The sequence below is a fragment of the Coturnix japonica genome, chromosome 9, assembly GCF_001577835.2.
Source record: "Coturnix japonica isolate 7356 chromosome 9, Coturnix japonica 2.1, whole genome shotgun sequence".
Classification (NCBI taxonomy): Eukaryota; Metazoa; Chordata; class Aves; order Galliformes; family Phasianidae; genus Coturnix; species Coturnix japonica.
This window is the reverse complement of record NC_029524.1, coordinates 21,120,623-21,143,768: the sequence shown is the minus strand read 5'-3', so window position 1 is coordinate 21,143,768 and position 23,146 is coordinate 21,120,623. Positions and strand designations below refer to the sequence as shown.

The following is a 23,146-nucleotide window of genomic DNA, read 5'->3' as shown; positions in this document are numbered from 1 at the left end:
GTGCCCGTGTCTGAGTGACGTGTGTCTGGAGCAATGGGGCGCTGCGGCTCCGCGCGTCTCCTGGGGGCGGGACTTCCGGCCTGGCTGCTGGGCGGAGCTGAGCGCGCCATGGAGGCGGTGTAGGTGCGGCCCTCGGTCCTGGAGCCGGGCCTCGAGCCGGGCCCGCAGGTGTGAGGGGGTCATGGGCTATGGAGGTTACGGGTTATGGGGGTTATGGGCTGTGGGGGTTATGGGTTATGGGCTGGGGGTTATCGGCTATGGGCTGTGTGCTGAAGGGGCGGCCGCCGCGTAGCTCGGCTCCTACCCGCTGTGCGTCGTTCCGGCTCCGCAGCTGCTGGTGGCGCCGTCCCGCCGCTCGTTGCGCGGCGCGTTTTCGCTTCCGCCTCGCGCCGTCGTTGCGGCCCCGGGCGGCGCCTCGCGCTGTGTCGGTTCGTTCGGTGCCGTTCGGTGCCGCGGGTCGGGGCTGAAGGAGCCGGGCCCGGAGCTCGGCCCATCGCTGCCGGCCGGGGGCGCGGTGCAGCCATCACCGCACGGCGCTCAGGGCGGGTGGGGCGCGGGACGGCGGCCGTGGGGAGGAGTGACAGTGCGGCGGGTGGAGGGGAGCGGGGGGTTCGGGGCCTGGCGGCGGCACCGGGCGGCGGCGGAGGTCGGTGATGGTGGCTGGCCGTCAGAATGCTGCAGGCCGTGCTGTGTTCCACGTACACGTGAGAGCCGCCATGTGGAGTAAATGCCCGTTGTGCTGCGCTGTGCGGCTTCGGGCGCCCCGCACGGATGCGTTTGGACGGGGCGGTTTGATGGAAACGGGGCGGCCTGCGGAAAACACGTCGCTGTTTGTGTCGAATGGACTCTGACACGTTCCCTTTGGGTGCTGTAATCCTGTGCTGCACTGAGGTGGAATTTCAGGCTTTTAAACGAAGATGTGGAAATCAAGGGGTTTTGTTTTTAACTGCTAAATGGTTGAAACAACTGTTTAGTTGAGAACTGAAACACGAGTGTAACTGCACGGGCAGGTGATCGCACTTTGCTCCTTTTACTGTGACAGAAACTTGGAGTGCACTGAAATAGGAGTTTCTGAATGTTTGGTGTTTCCATGTGCTTGGAGAATCTGTGTGAGGACAGTGACCAGGAGCTCCAAGCTCTGCTCAGTGCCCAGCACCAAATCATTTCTAGATGCCCCCTCATCCAGCCTTACTGCCAAGGCTTGGCCGTGCTGGCAGACCAAGGGCTGGGGCTGCAGCGAGCTGAGTGTTTTCCCCTCCGGTTACAAGTTCTCATCTGGGAATCAGCTTGGTGGTGTTTACAATGCAGTGAGATCCTCCTTAAAACGAGAAGCGATATCGCGCTGCTCCTGTAAAAAAGTTTAATTAAAAGTATATTACTTATTGTGAAGTTAGAAGTACTGCTCCTGCCTTAGGTCTATGGGCAGTGCCTTGGCTGATGTATTCAAAGTCGATGTAGGTGCTTGGTGGCCACCATAGCGCCCTCAGAACATTCCCCTCCCCAGTCCTGACCTGATGGTCCTGTTCCATTGGGTGGAGGTGCAGCTCGCCAGGCTCAGTGTGTTTTGCAAGTTCTGGAATGCAAAGTGGGGAGCAGTCTGAAACTCCCACAGTTACATAATGAGAACCGTCAGCCGTCTAGAAAAGCACATGTAAGCACTCAGGATTTATGCAGAAGTTAAACTTCATTAGTGTAGTCTGCAGCTTAGCGTTTAATTGCATACATCTCTATTTCTGTGTGCTGTAAGCTGCCTTACTCAAATTAAGAGTATGGTCTACAAATGAGCTGTGAGATTTCCTGATGCTTGGGGCTTTTTGGGGTGTGTTTGAGGTGGGAATTCATAGGCCCAGAAGAGAGCATGTGTGTAACTGGTGAAGAAGACTATATGTGCTCATTGTTGGCATGAACAACTTTATTTCTGGTGTTTTCTAACGATACTTAATGCTGCTTTAGCGCCTTCTGTATGTTGTAAGGTGTATGTGCTGAGTTTACAGTAATGGTTGTGATACTGTGATAATTTCAGGTGTCTGGTTGCTTCTGTCATTAAACCATTTTTTGGGTGGTTGCCCCTTTACTCTGCCAGTTTCCTGGCTGTTGCTGGGGCTGACAGATTTGGGAAGCTGGGAAATTGTTATTTAGAAATAAAAACTCCCACATTTCATAATTCGTTACAAGTTCCCGTGACTGTAACTTCTGTTCTTCTAAACAACTGGAAGTTTCACAAAGCATCATGTGTCGGAATGATGGCTAATCATTGTCTCTTCAAAGAGCGGGTTATGGCCGTAGCAATATTACAGGGAGAAACTGTCAGCTGAAACTTGTCTGGGGGGAGCAAAGGTTGCGATCTGTGGTGTCAAGTTGTGCTTTTGTAGGGAGGGGAACCAAAAGAGAGGCAGGATCTTCCCTCCTGCTTCTAACCACCATTGGCTGTGCACCTTGTCGTGGGGCTGAGGTCCAGGACACGGGAGGCGCTGATGGTCAGATGGTGCCCGTCAGTCTGACCGTAGTACAGGGTGCTTTGGGGAGGCTGAGTTGGGGGTCATTCCCCATTGCTCTTCCTTATGCTAAAGAGGTTTGTTTTTGTTAGGATGGTCCTTTTTCAAGAAAAACAGGGGAAAAAATAACCTCAAGGTATTATGGCCCCTTCTTCTAGTAGCTTTGTTTGGAATAAACTTCCTGAGGGCATTCTGTCGTTCCTTTTGAGGATTGTATCCAGTAGGTGATGTCTGCTCTGGTTGGATTCAGAGTGGAATCAGTGGTTCTGCTGCACCTGGTTGGGGCAGTCAGGGTGTCAGAGGGTGAGATGCAGGAGTGGGTAGCAGTTGTTGTCTGTGAGATGTCCTGTAGACAACAGCTTTGCTGTTAAATGACCCAGGTTATAGTGCAGTTACATTATTTTATGATCCAAATCTAGAAAACATCTCTCAGTTTAAGATGCTGCTGAAGCTTTATAAAATACGTGTATAGATGAGCTTTCATTGAAGCAAATCGTGTATCACCAGCACTTTGACATTGTCCAATGATGATGAGTTCTGTTTTGCCAAGTAAAAGCTGAGAAATTTCAATGTTTAGCAAAGTCATCAAATAAGTAAAGAGGCAGAGAAACCAAACATTGGTTTAATTATGTATATATATATATACATATGTGTAATTATATATAGATTATATACATAACATATAATCTATATTATTACTATACGTACATACATATATGTATAATTTTTGTACGTTGGCATGGCAGTAAACCCAGCCTTTGTTTGGGGAGCACCACACAGGAAGGATGCCTCTCACATCCCATCCCACATGTAGGGCTGGGGAAGGAGCTCGGGAGCTGGCAGTGCACTCAGGCAGGCTCTGCTGTCTGGCCAGCAGTGCGCCTTGTTTGCTGTGTGCCCTTGGTGTGTAAATAACTGTACAGTTTGATCACAGTCTTCCCCCACCCCCCCATAACCTTGTTTTGTTCAGTACAGGGGCAGTGTGCACTGAAGTGCTGCAGTCAGTTATGGAGGACTGAAGCCTTCTTCTCTCCCTTGTCCTTCTGCCAAGTTTTTGGGTGCTTGGTTTTTCCAATGCAGCCAGCAGAATTTTGGGCTTACTGTGCATGATTCTCATACAGTCGCCTCTCGATGATATTACAGACTGAAAAAGCAGCAGTGTGTTACCAGCCCACAGCACTGAGCACTTTGGATGAAGGCTTTCCAGATATGCCATTTCTCACTGCATGTGAAGGGATATGTCAAATACTGCAGCTTTTTTCCATGTTACACACGTCTGTGTTTCTGTGGGGCTGGTAGGATGAAGTCAGGGATGTCAGCAGGGAGGCAGGTATCATTTGCTGGTCCAGGAAAGGCATTCAGACCCTTTGTGTTTTTAATGTTTTTATGGGAAAACCATATTTATATGGCAAGGGATAATACCAAAATGATTATTTCTTCTTCTTGCCTTTTTTTTTTTTTCTGTTATTTTCCTCTTTGACTAACAATAAATCAGCACTTTAAAAGAACTGTTTCTATTTGCAAACTCGTGCTCCTGCTTCCAAAGAGAGAAGTTCCTTTTGCTGCCAGTTTTGCTGAAAATAATTAACAGAGCAGAATTAATTTCCTTGTAATACCATAAGTTGTTGATATACATATGAGAGTCCTTTAAAGAGCATTTGTTTTTTAAAAGCCTCAGAAATGCTCACACTTCACAGGGGACTGAACCGTCTGAGCTCTGGGTTATCATCCTGATCACTCGTCCCGTTACACACTTGTGTGTTTCCCTGGAGTTAATAGAACTTGCTGTTAGTTGATGCCTACTGAAATTAGCTTTGCAAGTGTATGTTCAAAGTAAATAGAGTAAACTAGACCAGGCACTTAAATTCTGATGGCTTGGGTTTCTGTTGGAAGAATTGAATATTAAAATTAAGAATGTCTGAGGGTAATTAATGATCTGTGAGTTCTTATTTCTTTGTACCACTTATGTTGCTGATTGTTGCCTGAAGCATTTTGAAATGCTATTATTATAACTTTTGCTTTATACAGGCAGTCCTATCGAGGTTACATGCTCCTGGTAAATGGGATTTTTTTTCTCTCAAAAATAATCATGTAAGTTAAAAATCATCCCTCAAAAGTAAAAACAGAATATCTTCTTGCTCTTTTAGAGGGTAGCTTTTAGCTGAACAGTAGGGCTCAGTAGAATGACAGAGGAAAGTATTGCTACAAGCCTTGACTTCTTTTTTTTCCTGTTTTACAGATATTAAAATATGCTGTTGTCAATAGGAATGCTGATGTTGTCTGCCACACAGATATACACTATTGTGACTGTTCAGTTATTTGCTTTCCTGAATCTCTTACCAGTGGAGGCAGATATTTTAGCGGTAAGTGTAAGAATATTTTTCTACATAGATGAAAGCTCTGTTGAGTTGAATCTTCTTCTAAACTAATCTACTGGTGCATGAGTGCAGTAAATTTTGTAATGGGCCATTTGGAAGAGGGTTGCCTTAAGGCTTCAGTTCAATACTAAATTAAACTGTTCATTTTCAAGTGATCTATCAGATGTTTTTTCCCTTTGGAAGAATTAAGGCAGATCATTATAGTGTGTTTTTTTTATTTTTATTTTTTAATTAGAATTCCCATGTCTAAATCTTGCAATTGGAAATGCCGCCTTCTGAGATGTGTGATTCTTTCTTCACTATCATGTGTAACAGTTTTATGATACAATAAGCAGATACTGTAGAATTCACAGCTTTTTCAGGAAACTAATTTTAATCACTTATTTTTGCTTACATTGAGAAGGCATTTCAGCATATGTGTGCTCTTCACTTTTTATTGTCTGGATTCTTCATTGCTAACCAGCTCATACAGCTATGAAAGATGTCACGAGGAAGGAGGAAACAAAGCTTCCACTGATTTAAGGTCTTTACAGTATTCCTCTGTTTGGGAATGAAAGCTCATTGTTTGTGTAAAAGAAAACCATAGAGCTGTTTTTTTTTGAGATTTCTGTTTCACAAATATGGCGATATTTGGGTTGTAGACAGATTTAATGCCCAGGGTTATTGCTTACTGAAATATTTCTTGATAACTAGATAGGAAAAGAATGAAGTTGCTATGTGACTGGAAGACCAGTGACAAAGTAATTCTGTGTCTTCATTGATGTGCTTTCACAAGGTCCCATCTCTGATAAATATTTTAATCTTAAAAAAAAAAAAAAAAAAAAAAAAAAAAAAAAAAAAAAAAAAAAAACCCACAGTGTTGTTTATATCTATTTAATGTTGCTCATAGAATCATGGAATGACTTGGGTTGGAAGGAACCCCAAGGATCAAGTTCCAACCCCACTGCCACAGGCAGGGCCACCAGCCTCCAGATCTGGTACTAGACCAGGCTGCCCAGGGCCCCATCCAACCTGGTCTTGAACACCTCCAGGGATGGAGCGTCCACAGGCTTCCTGGGCAGCCTGATCCAGCAGCTCATCATGCGCTGTGAAGAAATTCTCCCTGACAACCAATCTAAGCCTTCTCCCCTTGAGCTTAAAACTATTCTGCTTTGTCCTATCACTGTCTACCCAAGTAAAAAGTTAATTCCCCTGCTTCTATAATCATTTAAATGCTGGAAGGCTGCAATGAGGTCACCCTACAGACTTTTCCAGGCTGAACAAGCCCAGGTCCCTTAGCCTGTCTTCATAGGGGAAGTGCTCCAGCCCTCTGATTATCTTTGTGGCCCTTTTCTGGACCCTCTCCAACAGCTCCACATCTCTCTTGGGTTGGGGGCCCCAGTCCTGGATGCGGTTCTCCAGATGAGGTCTCACAATGGCAGAGTAGAGAGGGACAGTCACTTCCCCGTCCCTGCTCGCCGTCCCCTCTTCTGATGGAACCCACAGTACCATTGGCCTTCTGAGCTGCAGGAGTGTGCTGCTGACTCATGTTCAGTTTTTTGTCCTCCAGGACCCCCAGGTCCTTCTCTGCAGGGCTGCTCTCAAGGAGTTCTTCTCCCAGTCTGTATATGTATCTGGGATTACTCTGACCCAAGTGCAAAACCTTGCACTTTGCTATGTTGAACCTCATTAGGTTCACCCAGACCCACCTTTTAGGTTTGTTGAGGTCCCTCTGGATGGCTTTACTTCTGATGTGTTAACTGCACTGCTCAGCTTGGTGTCATCTGCAAACTTGCTGAGGGTGCACTTGATCCCATCGTTGATGTCACTGATGAAGATGTTGAAGAGCACTGGTACCAACACAGACTCCTGGGAGGATGCCACTCATCACTGGCCTCTACCTGGACATTGTGCCATTCACCACAGCCCTCTGTTGTTGTATATTTCTGTCCTGTTGCAAATATGAATTTTCTTTAAAATTTATTTCTTGTAGTATAACTTCGAGAATGGAACCCAGACCTTTGATGATCTGCCCGCCAGATTTGGCTACAGACTGCCAGCAGAAGGCCTGAAGGTATTTTATAAACAAATAAAACCACAAACCCACATCCTATTCTGTTTGTCTACTGTAGTTAACACATTTAAAATGTAAGATGTGTAGATGAATGGAATTCATGTTAAGGAGATCTTACTGAAGGTGAAATGGGAAGGGACTCAGTGGTAGAACTGAGTTGATAGTAAGAATTTGCTTGGCTATTATTTGAAAATGCTGTTTTCTTTCCTTATATTTGTTTGAAAACTGTTTTGTTCAGCTGAGGAGACGTGAAGCTGACATTATTCTGTTACTGTTTTTCAGGGTTTCCTAATAAATTCAAAACCAGAGAATGCATGTGAGCCTATAGCCCCCCCTCCACTGAGAGACAACTCGTCCACTGCTTTTATTGTATTAATTCGAAGGCTTGAGTGCAATTTCGATATCAAGGTAATATACACGCATATATTTTGTATTTATTTTTCTAAGAATTTAATGGTGCTTAGAAAAATATGTACAGATAATAGATCCGTAGATACTGGTATGAAAGGAAGGGGGAATTTTATTCTTATGCAAACAAAGAATCTAAGACAAATAAAGCCTTACGTTATGATTTAGTTTAGGATTACCTGTTCATGAGTCAGCATGTGTGGCAAATAAAAATGACTGGTGCTGCAGTTTTGTAATATAAAGCATCCATTAGCAGTATTTACTTTTCTTGCAGGGAAATCATAGAATCACAGAATGGTTGGGTTGGAAGTGACCTTACAGTTCTTCCTGGCCCCACCTCTTCCGTGGCCTAGCGGCTCCCCCACCAGCTTGGGCTGCCCAGTGCCCCATCAAACCTGAGCACCTCTGGGGATGGGGCACTCTCAGCTTCCATGGGCAGCAGTGCCAGGGCCTCACTGTCCTCTGAGTGAGAAATTTCCTCCTGATACCTGACCTAAATCTCTTAATTTAAAACCATTCCACCTTGTTCTGTTGCTGTCAGTGTAAAAAGTTGGTTTTCCTCCTTTGCTGCCTTTTCTTGTGCCAGTAGCCAGGGATCACAGGGGAGGTTAGGAAATTGATGTGACCTAAAATCTGTAAGCAGCTTTAATGTTTTGTTTTGTTTTTTATAGCTGGGTCTTCTTGCAGCTCACAATTAGACCCCAAGGTCACAGCTGATGGAAGTAGGAGACAGTGCTAGGCAAAAACAGGCACTTGCTCATGAGTGGCAGGATGGGAATAATATCAGTTGGTAAAACAGCTTGATATTGTACAATATTTATAAAATTAAAAGATTGTTCTGCTTCTGAAGGGGAGTATTCTGTATGTTATTTTAGAAATACAAAATTAGAATGATTTGTGTTTGGCTAGAGTATAAGGTTTTCTTAAAAATTAGTTTGAAATATGGGACAGTTCAGTTTGGTTTTGATTTTCACAAATGGAAAGGAGATCCAAACATACTCACTGCTCTGTAATAAATTTAGTTGTGTGACATTGTGTTTAAAGTTCTCCCCAGATGACAAGTTCCAGCAGTAGGTATAATCTCACTGCTCATGTTATCTGGCTTTACATCAAGCTCTGGAATATTATGTATTTTGCACTTCCAATCTTATTATACATCTGTATGGCTTACTGGCAAAATGCATAGCTAATGATTATGTGCCCTTTACATGTTGTCTTTACCGATCTGATAGCTGCCCCTGAATTGGTGAGACATTATTAAAGCTGAAGATGTTATTTAACAGGTCAGAAATTTTGTAGTGAAGTATGCTTTTAATCAGTAAAGCAAATGCTTGTTCATTAAACAGAACTTCCTTAATTGATTTCAAGACAGCATTTTTACTCTACCCTCAGCTTTTTCTCCCTAGTGTTAAACAAAGGAAAATCACATCTCTATTGTGCAGAATTTTGAGAGATTCTGTTAATATCATTGCAGTATTGCATTATACAATTTCCTACATATTACAGCATTTAGCTCTGATATTTATGGTGGGAAATAGTGCAGACACTGAGATGTGAGCTACATCACATGCCAGCTCTTACACGGACGTGATGCAGATTTTAATAAAAATGTGAGATTATTTTCAAGCTCTATCTTTCCTTATTTATTAAAAGCTACAAAGATGCATAGTTTTTTCTTGATCTTTGTTGTGTATGAATCTTTACTGGATTCATCAGTAGGGGGAGCTTTGAACTCTAGTGCAGTTACAAACTTTCTCAAGCCTGCACTTATTGTCTGGACTCAGATCTTGAAGTTGTTGACATTTTGTGGGGATCATTGCATATTTTCTACCTACATATAAAACATTTAGAAATGTAAGCTGAAGATTGCGCTGTATACGTTGTTAGTATGGTCTGGGTATTTATGTCATTTAAATAAATGATATCTCAATATGTCAAAACTCTGCCTGTTTAGGCACAAAGGCCAGAAAATAGATTGTTAAACATTGTATCATAGTGTTGGCTAAAATAACAGCCATGTATTTATATATTTATTTATATAATATGTACATATAATGTGTGTGTATATATAATATATGTAATACTGGAACTCTTCAAGGTGTCTGCGTTTGCTGATAGCATTTCTATGCAGATGGCACTCTGAAGAATTTAATTGTTGAGTAGAGCTGATTTTTGTTTGCATGGTAACTATTCACTACAAGAAATAAAAGACTGTTTCCTGAAGCTGTATCATCATATTAATATGTATTTTAAGAATGAGTTAATTCTTTAGTTTTAGTGCACAATTAGTGTTTATTTGGGACCCAGGATAACGAGGATGATTTTATTTTGAAGGTGATGCTTGATTAACAGAGCTTTGTTTTTGCTTATAAATGTTTATAGCTTCCTGCAAATATATTTTATTTTATATGTATTATTTTGAAGTACTGTTCTTTCTAACAAATACTTTGTGTGGTTTACAGGTTTTAAATGCACAGAGAGCTGGATACAAGGCAGCTATAGTTCACAATGTTGATTCTGATGACCTCATAAGCATGGGATCCAACGACAGTAAGTACAGGTATCACTTCTTCTCTCCTGTTTGAAAATCATTTCACCCACAGCACAGTATTACATGAATATTACAGTTCAAAGTACTGTGAGGAATTGTGACTTGAAAAACAACAAACAAACCCCATCAAATAGGCAAAAACGTACATTAAAATTAACAAGCACCAAAACAAAAAATGTTCCTGCATTGAATGCTTTAAAATAAGAGTTTTCAGGGTAAGAACATATATGTACTTGTGTGTTATTTGTGGTGTTAGGTTTGTATGTTCTCTTTGACTGTATCTTTTGTTTTCCTTTAATTTATAGTTTGACCGTTCTGAATTAAGTGGTTTAATTTATGAGATAGATTATTGATGTGGATAATGGCACAAACAGCAAACCCCAAAAACCCCTACACTCTTGGAAAGAACTCAGATTTCAAAATATGACTACTTAGTTGTTTCATTTTGTTCTTGTTCTGCTGCGGGCGTTTTTCTGTTCTTTGAGCAAATGGATTCTTATTTTATTTGAAATACATATTGCATGTATGTATTTTGAAAATTTTCAGTTCTAAAAATAATTTGAAGATCAGTATGCCATTTTTTAATTTAATATCATAGAATCATAGGATGTCTTGGAAGGGATGTTTAAGATCGCTAGTTCCACCCCCCCGCTATAGGTAGGGACAAATCCCATTAGCCTTCCCTTCCATGATCTTCCTAGGCACAGAGGTGAGACTGACTGGCCTGTAGTTCTGAGTCTTCTTTTTTTCCCCCTCTTGAAAATGGACGTTATGTTTCTCCTTTTCTCATCAGTAAGAGCCTCACCAGACTACCATGATCTTTGAAATGTGGTTGATAGCAGCTTGGCAGCTGCATTTGCCAGTTCCCTCAGAACCCATGGGTGAATTTCATTGGGTCTCATGGACTTGTGTGCCTTCAAGATCTTTAAATGGTCTTGAACCTGATCTTCACTTACAGCAGGTGGATCTTCCTTCTCTAAGTTCTTACCTTTGCTTTCTGCAGCTTGGGCAGTGTGTAGAATTTCTTCTTGTTTCCCTTCATGACCCTGGCTAGATTGAATTCTGTGTAATAGCTTTCCAAACCTGATCCCTGACTGGGGACAGCTTCTTTGTAATCCTCCCAGATAACCTGTTCCTGCTTCCACTCACTATAGACTTCCTTTTTGCGCATCAAAAAGGCTGATTTACCAATTGGAGTTCCCTTGTCCTGCACCTTAGGTGCTGTCTTACTGGCCTGTGATCCAGCTCCAGGCCCAGGGCATCCATTACCATCATCAGCCTCAAAGTGGTATGATTTGAGGAGCCCTGGCCTGACAGCTCTAGCTTAAAGCTTCCTGATTAAGTTGGAAAGCTTATTCTGTTACTAGCTGTTCTGACTCAACCTTTCTTGGAGTGTTTATACTCAGAACATTGTTGTACTCTGTAGTCAAAATGATGTTTTGATTTTATCATATGTGGGTTTTTTTGTCTAATACACTGTTCTGATTTTTTCTAAGGAATTTCTTTATTTTGTCTGATTTTTGAAGGTTATCGAACATGCAGCAAGAACATAAGTGAGAAGAATCAAAACTCTTTCAAAGTAGAAACACCACTGAGCAAACTAGGAAATTAACATTCAGCAAACTGGGTGGAAGCTGAGTAGTCCAGAAAGCTGTGTGAATGTGGTTTTAATGAGTTCTCAACCCATGTGAAACTTATTTTCAGGTTTCGCTCTGAAATCAACTATAGAACAACTTAAAACAAACAGGCGTTCGGGCAGTGTGAAGTGACACTGAGTGATGTGTGCTTTTGCTTGGGGAACCTGAATACTTTGACTTAGACATTCAGATAAATATAAATTGAAGCCTAGGAATTGCATTTTCTAGAATAGAGACTTTATCTTTTGATAATTTTTTGTTCTGCTTTTTGACCTTTCCAATGTGTGTGTTCATGGTTAGGGTGAAAAGAACGAAAGAGACTAAAATGTATGTACCAGATCATAAGATATAAGTTCCCCAAAATTTTGGGAGCTACATGATGTGACTCCTAAGAACTGATGCTATGGTTAAACATACCTTTTTGACGTCTTTTTGTCAGAATACTTTTTTAATGCTCCCTTTAAATGCAAGTGATAATTTTGATTTACCTGTCTTTAAGCCTATAAAAATTCAGCAAGAAAATAATACTGCTGCTTATATGACATAAAGATTTAGCGTGCATGTGAATCAGTCTCTGTTACTACATTAAAATGTATCCTCGTGTTGCGAGACTGTTGTAATGTTTGTCTTAACATTGTAAGAGTGCCCATACACAATCAGTAATAGCAGTTTTATTATTCTCCTTTTTATACAGTTGAAATTTTAAAGAAGATAGACATTCCTTCTGTCTTCATTGGGGAAGCATCAGCTAATTCTCTTAAAGAAGAATTTACGTATGAAAGGGGGTAAGTTACCTCATGACTTGATTTGCTATTGGTTGCACTGAAATGTGTACTAGTCCTGGTTATTGTTGGGTTTCTTTTCATTGTATCTGTTCTTTAATTCACAGTTTATTATTTTCTAACCTTTCTTAAAACTGTTGTCTTTCTCTCTACAGTGGCCATGTTGTGTTGATCCCAGAGTTCAGTCTTCCTTTGGAGTACTACTTAATCCCTTTTCTAATAATAGTAGGGATCTGCCTTATTCTCATTGTCATATTTATGGTAAGTTCCTCTATTTAGTAACATCTTTCCTCACAAACAGTCACAGAATTGTCACTTACTGAAGTTAAATTAAGTGATACAGTAAAGGAACAGTGAAAGCTTTATGTGCTGTGTATACCTGTACTGTAGCTACCTGTAATTCTGTATTATTTTTAGTTTGATAAACAGAGGCTTTTGGAAAAGGGAAGTTAGGAGTCATTAGGAGGTTTTACCTACTGTGTAACTGCTTACAGAGAACTGTCCTCACTGGTACTCCTATCACTCCATAAGCTTTTCCCTTTTCACTCCACAGAGAAGAGCATGCATTCTCATACACTAGGAATATGTCCCACTTCACCAACCTGGTGTTGTTTAATTAATGTGGGTTCCACAACCCAGGCAAAAGTGTTCAGGGCAAAAGTGATTTTTCTGAGCAGAAGCCGTAGATACAGATTCTCTTAAATTTGCCTACTAAGAAAATGGAAACGATCTTTAGTGTGGCTGAAGACCGCAAGAGTCTATGGCTTGAAGTAAATCTCTACTCTGTTTCCCAGACTACAGTGTAAAAACAGGACTGAATATGGGAGTAATTCTTCAAGAGAACTTGTCATGATTTAGGACGGCCGTTAGCAAAACTAGTCAAGCTTATGAATTGTATTTAGCCCTGAATTATGCCTCTGCCACTATGCCTCAGTAGGAGATTTCAGTTATACCCGCTATTTTATAGAGAGAAGGTTATTCTTATTTTCTTCCTTTCTTTTCCCAAAAAACTTCTGTTTGTTCCCTTTCAAGTGCTGTGGTAATCAGGGACGTTCTTTAGACTTTGTCATCTCCATCTTTGAGATGAGGGAAGAGGTGATTCAGCTGGAGCGTCAGTTCCCTTTTGACAAAGGCTCATGGGTCTTTTATTATTCCAACTTTCCATTCACACCGTCATCTTCTGTCTCATGTTTCCAGATCACAAAATTTGTGCAAGACAGACACAGGGCAAGAAGGAATCGCCTGAGGAAGGATCAGCTGAAGAAACTTCCCATACACAAATTTAAGAAAGGCAAGTGGATTGGTTTTTTCTCTAGTTAAAATGTACCATTTTAATACAAAAAGTCCCTAAATTGTGGGATTTTAGAGATAATTTTGAGTATGTTCTTGCTCTCACTAGAATGGAGTTCTAGCATTTCCTCAGCAGAAGCAGGGTGGGCACCACACGGGTGAAAATATTGCACAAAGTCTGTACAGAAATTCCCCAAATCTTCCTTGTTGCTCTCTCATTAACAGTGACAATAGCTGCCAGTCACTGTGGTACACTGTACCTGTAATCTCTCTGGAATTGGATAAAGACTAATGGTATGTAAGCTGCCTGATGCTATAGACACTGTAGAAACAAAGCTGTCTTGTGGGGTTAAATGAACTGCTTTTCCAGAGGAGCGTTGCTTTCATTCAGATACAGTTCTTCTGTGAGGGCGACAGTGATTTAAACTGAGTGCCAAGTTGTTTGTTACTGTGATTCTTTTAAAAAATGATTTGTATACAAGATAGAACAATGAGATACAAAATAAATCCATGGCAAGTTTGATTTATTAATGAAACTTTTAAAATGTCCTGAATCTTTCTCTGTTGCAGTCCGTTGGCTTTTAAAAGTAGAAAAAAATTATACTGTTATTTAAATGTTACCATCTTACCATCCAGTTGCTTTTATGAATGAACTAGTACAACCTATGAGAAGAAAAGCTGGAAAGAGTACTTAATTGATTACTACAGAACACGTGTCAGCAGGGATTTGTCTAGGCATCAATACCACGTTAGAGGATGTGCTTGGATTCAAGGATAGAACTGCTTACCATTCCTTGCCCTTGATAAAGCCACCCTGCATTGTTAATATCGCAGCTGTCAGTTTGTGCAAAGCAGATGTTCAATTTGAGTGGGAACAGTTTTCTGTACAACATTAGTCAGCCTCATTTGAAGAAAAAATGCAAAAAACAAACCAACCCCCCGAAAAACCCTACACAAAAAATGGTGCTTTTTTTTTGTTGTTGTTTTTGCAGGATTGACAGAAAGTGTAATGGTCTGTTGCTGTGGATTTAAAATTAACTATGAGAAAGATCACCATGAGCCAACTTCCTTTCAGTGATTCCCTATGAAAATTATTTGTTGTAAAAATACAAAAAACAAACATAATTCCCCAAAAAACGGTAGGAAAGGAAAAACCAAGAACAAGAAACGCATCAACACATGGCTTCAAGAAAGTCATTGATGTGTTTGTCAGATAATCATGAGCATGTGTACAGTGTAATAACTAGGTCAGGACTATATGACTAAGTAGCAAGTGCATGAAAATAACGTATTTGGTGTTTTCCTTATTCTTCTTCCTCTTCCTTTTTGCCGAATCTTATACGGTATGAATAGTTTGGAGCTCAGTTAGTTGTAAAACAAACCTGGCTAATCACAAATAATCATTGCATTCAGTGACTTACGCAAAACAGAACAGAAAGCTTTCATACTTTCTTACTTCAGAAGGACTGTGCTGAACCAAAAAACGGCGGATGTTTGCATCTCTTTATAAAGAAAATCTTTGCTTTTCCTACTGATCAGATCTACGGAGATGAGCTTGGAAACTAACTTTTAAATGATTATTTTATAAACTATTGTGGCAAGTGAATTAAGAACTGTGTTGCAGTTGAGTTTTACCCTCAGCTCTGCTGTCACAGAAGATTCCAGGCACTTTCATTGAAAGCTGGTAGGTGTTACACCCAGTGGCTTCTACAAAGCCTTCTGTATGGGATTTTGGAGTTGCTACATCCACAAGACCTAATGGAGCTGCTAAGTGTTTTAAGTATGAAATAGGAACTTAACTTTGCCAGTCAGCTTTGTAATGCCTTGTGTGTACACCGGGGAAAAATAGCCCTGTGTGTGACAAGTAACAGGATGTAAAAATAAATATGTTTTTAAGCAAAAACATATTTGAGTATCATGGCTGAATTTTCATGTACGTGTCTTTGTGTGTAGATGGATACACGCAGAAATTGGGGAAATGGTGGTCAATAGCAGCATCTGAATGGACTTTAAAAATCTGTTCAGAGTAATTACAGTTCTGCAGTATTCCTAAACTGATTTATTTTTTTCCTGCAAATGGGATTATAACTGGTCTAATTACTGTTCATTACTGACCCATTTGCCTGATTGCACAGTGCAGTACAGGTTTAATAAAGAAAACAAGTCATAATGTCTGCCAGAGTCTTGGCAGATTGTGTTTTGGAGCTCATCAGCACACAACTGTGTGTCGTATGTGTGATGGATAATTGTATATCTACAAACACTGTATTTATGTATCAAGTAAAACAGGTTTGCTTCATTTGCAGTTTATTTAAGCACAGTATGTAGGTTGCTCCAAAAGTAATGCTTCCTATTTATTTCCATGGAAGCTGCAACAGATACAATGAGCACAATAATGCTGTTTGATAGAGCAAATTCTCAGCTACAAAACGCAATTTGTCTACATAGTCGCCACCATTAGCAGTGTAATTTCAGCAGTGATGAAAAAGAGCCTGCATTCCTGCTTGTAAAAATCTGCAGCAGAAGTGGCTGCTGTTGCTGTCAGCGAAGTCATGGAGGTGGAACTTAGAAATTAATTTGGATAGTAGTGATGGAGGCAGTGAGACACGCAGAGAAAGTGTACGGGCCTCAGTGTGCCGAGGAGCATAGGCTTTGCCTTCCTGCCCTGAGCCAGGATCAGGGTAATGGTGCTAATTAATTTCTTTAATAACCTAGAGAAATGCAGCAGATGGACTGCAGCTGATGAGTCTGGTGGGTGCAGGTGAAGCCATTGGGCTGAGAGCCTGTTCAAACCTTCTGTGCAGTAAAAGGAGCCTAGTGAAGCTGGGAGGAGGTAGGACTGGCTGGATACAAGGCCTTGATGAGAACAAGGGGAATGTCTTTGTTGAAGTTAGCCAAAATGCTGTCAGATTTCTGGCCTCTGTGCTTGAGAACTTGAGCATAGGCCTTGTTGAGGAAACAGATGCTTTACCACAGTCATTTTTTCTGAACATGCATTGTGGCAAAGTAACTGTAGGGGCTGGAGGGGATCGTGAAGTCCAGCCCTGCTGCTAAAGCAGGTTCTGTACATTAGGTTGCATTTGCCAGTGATCGTATCTCTGGGATGTGCCCCAGGATTTTTCAGGCAGTATCTGGGGTGTCCATCATTTCAGCAGAGTGGCTCATACATCATTGGTGCCTCTCTTTGCCACAAAGTGTGCACCAGATAATGTGGATGCAGGCATGGCAGCACCACGTGTGGAGCAGATGACTGCACTTATGACAGGATGTACAAACATGCACTGGATCACCTGATCCTGGAACTAGCCTGTCCCTCAACCAAATGTGTGTTAGTCCAGCAGTAAGAAAGCTTGTAGCTCTGTTTGTTGGCACATGCTTCTGGTCGTGTGACAGGGAGGATGCAATGGGGTGATGGACTGAGCGCTGTGTTTTGAGCATCACCATGTGGGTGGTTGTCAGGGGTGTGCAGCCCTGGCATGCTGCTGCAGTTCTGGACTGTGTTTGTAAAGATCATCTGTCTTAAGGGCTTGTGATGTAGCGACAGCGTTGGATACATGCAGGTGCTAAAGTTTCTGTTGTACCATGTTACCTCCACCAGGTAACAGTGAAGTTGTGGGATTTCATTTGAAAGCTAAGGAGAGCAATAATAACATGAGCACTGGTGAGTCCACATCTGGAGGACTGTGTGGAAGGTCAAGAAGGGACTGGAGCATCTCTCCTGTAAGAAAGGCTGAGTCTGGGACTGCTCAGCCTGCTCAGGAGAATTTCACCAGTGTGAGTGAATACGTGAAAGGAGGGTGCAGAAAGATAGAAACAGCTCTTATCAGAGGTGCCCAGGGCAGGACAAGTGGTGTGTCTAAATCCTGAATTTGAATACTCAAGAACACACGTGTTTAGAAGAGAATGTTGATGCTGACACTCGGTGTGTCTTACAGCTTTGTTTGCAATTAACAGATCTGTGAGAGACGTTAAGTGCTGCTGTAAGTGGAAGCATCTTCCAGGAGAATGGGAAGGATTTTGACTGATGAAAGACCATATTGTAAAATCCTTTAAATGGGGGGAAAAATGCTAAAAATTGTTTATAGTTCCGTCATATCACATGCCACACCACTGCAAAATGTCAGTACTGCCAATAATGTATCTTGCACTTGAGGTTCTAATTGCACAATAATGTAATCTCTCTCATATAACTAAACTGCTTTTCTTTCATTTATTTTGCTTTATTTTTTTCTCAGTTGCCTTCGTTATTTTTCATTAGAATTTTCTGAATAGCTGATTAGTTAGTACCTGTGTGGTAACATGAGTATTTAAGTAAGAATAATTGACTTTTGCAGAGAGAGCACTTCTTCCAGTTGAAAACATTTTTATTTTTATTTACCTGGTGGCAAAGTGAACGAGCTACAGTCCTAATAAGTAAATAAAGATAATAAATTGACAGTGTAGCATCAAAGAACCTGCCCCTTGTAATGACTGGAAGATTAATGAAAAGGGAAGAGAGCCTGTATGCACATGTTGGAAAAGTTCAATTGCAAATCTTCTGAAGTTACAAGGATTCTCATATGTGCTGTAGGAGATGAATATGATGTGTGTGCCATTTGTCTGGATGAATACGAGGATGGAGACAAGCTCAGAATCCTTCCATGCTCTCATGGTAAGCAGCGGCACCTCAGGTCTGGTGTTTACATTAAAATAGCTAAAATGCCATTTCTGGAGATCTAGGTTTATCATTTTATTTATTTACTTACTTATTTTGCCTGGGTAAATTGGGAAAAGAGCAAACATTAATTTCATTTTTAAAAGGAAAATGGGCTGACACTACCACTCTGCATTTTTCTCTGTATGTGCATTTGAGAAAAATGGTGGGCTTGACTCTGTCCCCTAAATATTTGTACTGAATAGGGAAGCACATTCTGGAGTTTCATTTACATGCATAAAAGTTGGCTTTCACTTTCTCCAGGACAATCAAACCATGTAACTTTAGTGACAGAGAACCTGAATGAGTGAATGCAGTCTGTCCTGAAGCTCAGGACTCTGTTAGGTGTTCTGTACATAAGGATGGGCAGTCCAACTGCCAGAGAACTTCTAAGTAAAATTCTATTTTGAGTTAAATTCTATCATCCTATTTTACTTAATCTGCTGGATTTCTGTTTCTGTTAGCTTGTCCTTTGTACTAAGATAATAATGTCCGTGTGTCTTGTTTTCTAACAGCGTATCACTGCAAGTGTGTGGACCCGTGGCTGACAAAAACAAAAAAAACGTGTCCTGTCTGTAAGCAGAAAGTGGTCCCTTCTCAGGGGGACTCTGACTCTGAGACAGACAGCAGTCAAGAAGAAAACGAAGTATCTGAAAATACCCCCTTGCTTAGACCATTAGCCTCAGTTAGCACTCAGTCATTTGGGGCTCTGTCAGAATCACATTCCCATCAGAACATGACAGAGTCCTCCGAGTATGAGGAGGATGACAATGACAACATTGACAGCAGCGATGCAGAAAATGGAGTGAACGAAGAAAGTGTAGTAGTTCAGCTTCAGCCCAATGATGAAAGGGATTACAGAGTGACGAATACTGTTTGAGACCACTCATGACGAAAAGTGAATGAATAAAAGAGTTCTTGAGGCTACACAAGACAAACATTTATGTAGGTAATCTATTTTAATCCGTCTGGTTTCTTCAGTAGGAGCGGTTTATGTAGTTGTACTATGGTTTGTTTAATCATTACAGGTAGATTTATTTTTGATTCAGGTATTCAGTCACACTTCCTGTCTTTTCAAGACAGTTTAACTGGACTCCACAATGCTAATGAGTAATGTTAATAGCATATACTGATAGCAATCTCACACAGGCTACTTTAAACGTTGGTATCTGCTGAAACGGGATTTAGATGGAAATAATTTTGTAGCTATGGCTGGGTCATACTGATAGCAGTATTTATTATGTGTATGGTATGTGTTACCCTTAAGCCCAACAAAAAAAGTCTATTTGCATGTTTGTGTAGTTTTCCTAAAAATTGTCAGCACTGTCAGAAACAAAACGTACAACAGGTTCTATACGCTGGTCTATCAAAAGAAAGCAGAAGAGATTCCACTTCCATCGTAAAGCAGTGATTCCAAATACTCCTTGGAAGATTGCCACAGTAGCTGAGTGTAAGCTGTCCTGTTGAGCGGTTCCTAGGATAAAGAAACTTAGAATATATGTTTAGTTTTAAGCGGTTCACAAATTAAAATCCATCGTTAACACGTTAATTTAGCTTTGTTTGCTACTGCGACGAATGGTCTGTTTGTTCAGTGATGATGTGGGAGCTGGGGGAGGGGGTGACTAAAACAGAGGAGGTTTTGTTCCACGTAGAATTTTAGGTAAGTATTCAATTGATCTTCAACTCATATACCTCTTACTGAAGAGCATTTTATGCTACGTTAGTCTGGTAAACTGTGTATATAGACAAATTGTTCTTTCAAATACCTGATTAACAGAGCTCAGTACTTACCAGTGTATCATGAGAAAAGTAAATTATATATAATGCCTCTGTAACTATGTAGAGAGTAACAGAACATGTATAATCCAAATGCAGAGTTTTTTTTTTATATGGCCTTGAATAAGGAAAGCTTGAAAGAATGTTAATAAACATGTTTTCCACTTTAAGTATCACAGGGAATTTATTTAACTCTCATATCACTTAAATTCATTGTGTACTTGTCTGTCTTTATTGGTGTGTATGGCTGAAGTATTTTTAAAGATGGGTAACGTGCGTTTGTGAACATCCCTGAGTAACATTAACCTGCGCTGCACCGTGTAGCACAGCACAGGGCTGTGTGCTGGTAGCACTCCATGCAGTGCGACTAAGCTGCAAAACCTTAATATTTGCTCATCTAGTTTGAGGAGAAGCTTGAGTCAGTCCAGCTCTGTATGCGTAACCTGGGGGAAGGAAGACCAGAATACTGCTGGTATTTCCTGCCCATTGCACTGACACCTTTACAGCTGAAGACTGAGTGTGTTCTGGAGGTCAGAAAGCAACAAATGTCAGGCTGAGGAGATGACAGGTGAGATACTTCTCTTTACTATTACTGATCTAATAGACAGTGCTGCTACGTGTCCTCCTTCCTTAAGCCTAGCAATGGAAATCAATTCACAAGAACTGGTAAAGAGTAGAAAGAGTTTTATTTTTTAGAATGATGCGCAGCAAAAGGATAATAATGGAAAAACGATGGATCTTCAGACCACTGCCACCAGCACCTTATCCATGGAATAAAGACGAGCAGTGTGTTAGATTTTTTGCAGTGTAAAATCATACTTTGTCTTGCCTGTGTCTCTGGTCAAATGTCAAAGCTGACTTGTGAAAGTTTTCTGAGCTGAAAGATTGACTCTTAAAATAGGTTCCTGCTGCTGGTGTGTAATGAGTGCATGGGTTTACTCAGAACTGCATTTCAGGTACCCCAGAACTTGAAGAGATGCAGGACCATCAACAGAAGCGAACTGGGTAACGTGTGCTGTAGGTAACCCTGGTGAGAGTATTTGTTACGATGACAAAAAGTAAAAGACTTTTTAAGATCAGTTTTTATCTGCTGCTCTTCCTCCTATACAGAGAACACACACGCAGCAGGCAGTACCGTTTCTAAACTGTCCCCTTTCCTAATGGTATTCATCAAATTTAATTTCAGCAGGCCTTGGTAGTAAATGTTACAGTGATACCCTTCAGACCCTACCCTGCACCACAGGTATTTAATTACAACCTTTCTGTGAATGATTAGGGCACAGAAAGTGAGCACACCGATATTTATTTTCCTGAGTGTGTTTTGGATAAAGTAAGAAATAGTAATTCCAGGCTGTTCTAGTCAAGCTTTGTAAAGCCCTGATACTTTGCACATGAATCCAGCCCTCCATTACCTGTGTGGGGTATGTTGGCACAGGCTCAAGGAAGAGGGAATTGAGGCAGTAGGGATGACCTTCCTCTGTCTGAAGGGACTGAACCACTTCAGAACTACCCTGAAATGATAAAAAAAAACAACCTGGAACCTCTAAGGCAATTCTGCCTCTTCTGTATGGACCTGAGTTTAACAAATTGTGCAAACTAATCTGTTTTTGAAAACACTAATTCTAATGTAAGTTCTGTTCTCTTTTTTTAAGCCTTGAATAACAAGACATCAAAGCTATCAAAGAAGGGGGGAAAAAAAAAGAAAAAGTCTGTGCTCAGCTGCCCCTGTGTCTGGGAACTGCTGACGTAAGGAAAGGTGCCGTACTTCTAAAGCACACGGACAGTCCCTTTGTATAGAATGGCAAGCTGTAGAACAGTGAAGTCTGAGAGCTGGAGAGCATCACTAAGAGCAGCAGAGCCAGAACCTGCTGAAGGGCAGTTGTCTGTGACTTCAGTTTCTAAATGCAGCAACGAGCCAGAACTAAAAAGATCATGAGCATAAAAATCTGCCACCATTTCTGAATCCTTGAGCTAAATCCTGAATGGCAAATTGTGAGAGAGAGTGGTTGTACGCCTCACAGTTACCTCTGAACTGGCATTGAGTTACAGCACAGGAGCTGGCAGGCTGCACCCTGAGCCGTGTAATGCTGCTAATCACCGCGAGAAGGGCAAGAGGTGCACGGCAGTGCATGTGATTTCATTGTGTCAACAGAATGAGAGAGAATCAGTTACTCACATGGAACTTTGTCATGTCTAAGACAAATGTTCTACGCATCTCAGTAACTTTCTGCAAGGAAAAATAGGAACATAAAATATGTCCAGGATCACAATGCAGCATTCCAGCTTTCAGCAGTGACATTTAAGCTCTTTTGTGTATTAATCTGGAAATAGCCAAGTATGAAGGAGTAACATTTGCTGAGCATTCAGGCTACTTGAGAAATGTATTTCAGGTAGATCTTCCCGAGTTCTGTGCACAGTACCGTTCTGCTGTGGAAAATGAACTATTGCATTTCAGAAAGTCATTTGAGCAGCATGTCCTCAGTGGGAAATAGTAATGGGAACGTGAAGCCATGTGGAGGTGCTGCTCAGAACAGGGCAGGAAGAAAGTGCTGGACTGCGGGTCAGAGCACACGATGACGCTGCTGCTACTGAGGTGCCATCGCTGTGAATTCCAATTACAGCCTCATTACAGAAGAACTTAAAACACAGGAATTAAGAATCCTGCAGTCTGAGCGTGAGTGCAGTTTTAAACTTCGTTAGGGTGAAGTTCAGAATCAGAGCAAAACAGGTTCCCATATTAACAGTCTTATGCTGGAAACGTAAGTTGGGCATCCTTCACACTAGGAACTACCACAGCCAGTTGTTACCTGGGAGCTTGTTCTGGTCCATTGTAACTTCAGCACTTCAAATAGAAGGTACAACTTGGACCTTAAGCAGCTCACGTGGCTACACCAACCAGGTCATGTAGCAGAGGTCTCCTAGAGCTTTAGTGTTCAGGATTATGCACGTATCTGGCACAGGTGGGAATCTCCTCCTGCTGGAGTCTATTAAATCATTCCCTAATTCAGACACACCTGCCCAACACCTGCCTGGCCTAATATAACAGCGGCTTTTTGTGCTCTAGCTGTTACACTGTCAGTGAC

The 23,146-nt window shown here is 41.2% G+C and overlaps 1 protein-coding gene across 2 annotated transcripts; it reads left to right on the top strand.

The window, feature by feature from the left end:
* The first annotated feature begins 50 nt into the window (after positions 1-50).
* RNF13 (ring finger protein 13) lies at positions 51-20,233 on the top strand. Of its 2 annotated transcripts, XM_015872166.2 has the most exons (11): positions 51-168; positions 4,735-4,858; positions 6,846-6,926; positions 7,209-7,334; positions 9,797-9,884; positions 11,412-11,438; positions 12,217-12,307; positions 12,460-12,565; positions 13,502-13,595; positions 18,165-18,245; positions 18,803-20,233. In XM_015872166.2, the coding sequence occupies exons 2-11, from the start codon at positions 4,745-4,747 to the stop codon at positions 19,165-19,167; spliced, it is 1,173 nt and encodes a 390-aa protein (XP_015727652.1). In that variant the 5' UTR covers positions 51-168; positions 4,735-4,744; the 3' UTR covers positions 19,168-20,233. The 2 variants fall into 2 exon arrangements, with proteins under 2 accessions (XP_015727652.1, XP_015727653.1); XM_015872167.2 differs by lacking the exon at positions 11,412-11,438.
* The last annotated feature ends 2,913 nt before the right edge of the window (positions 20,234-23,146 follow it).

Coding starts and splice junctions, on each gene's coding strand:
- RNF13 (XM_015872166.2), top strand. CDS start 4,745: ATGCTGTTGTCAATAGGAATGCTGATGTTGTCTGCCACACAGATATAC. Junction 11,439..12,216: donor AACATGCAGCAAGAACATAA/GTGAGAAGAATC, acceptor CTTTTTATACAG/TTGAAATTTTAAAGAAGATA. Junction 18,246..18,802: donor AATCCTTCCATGCTCTCATG/GTAAGCAGCGGC, acceptor GTTTTCTAACAG/CGTATCACTGCAAGTGTGTG.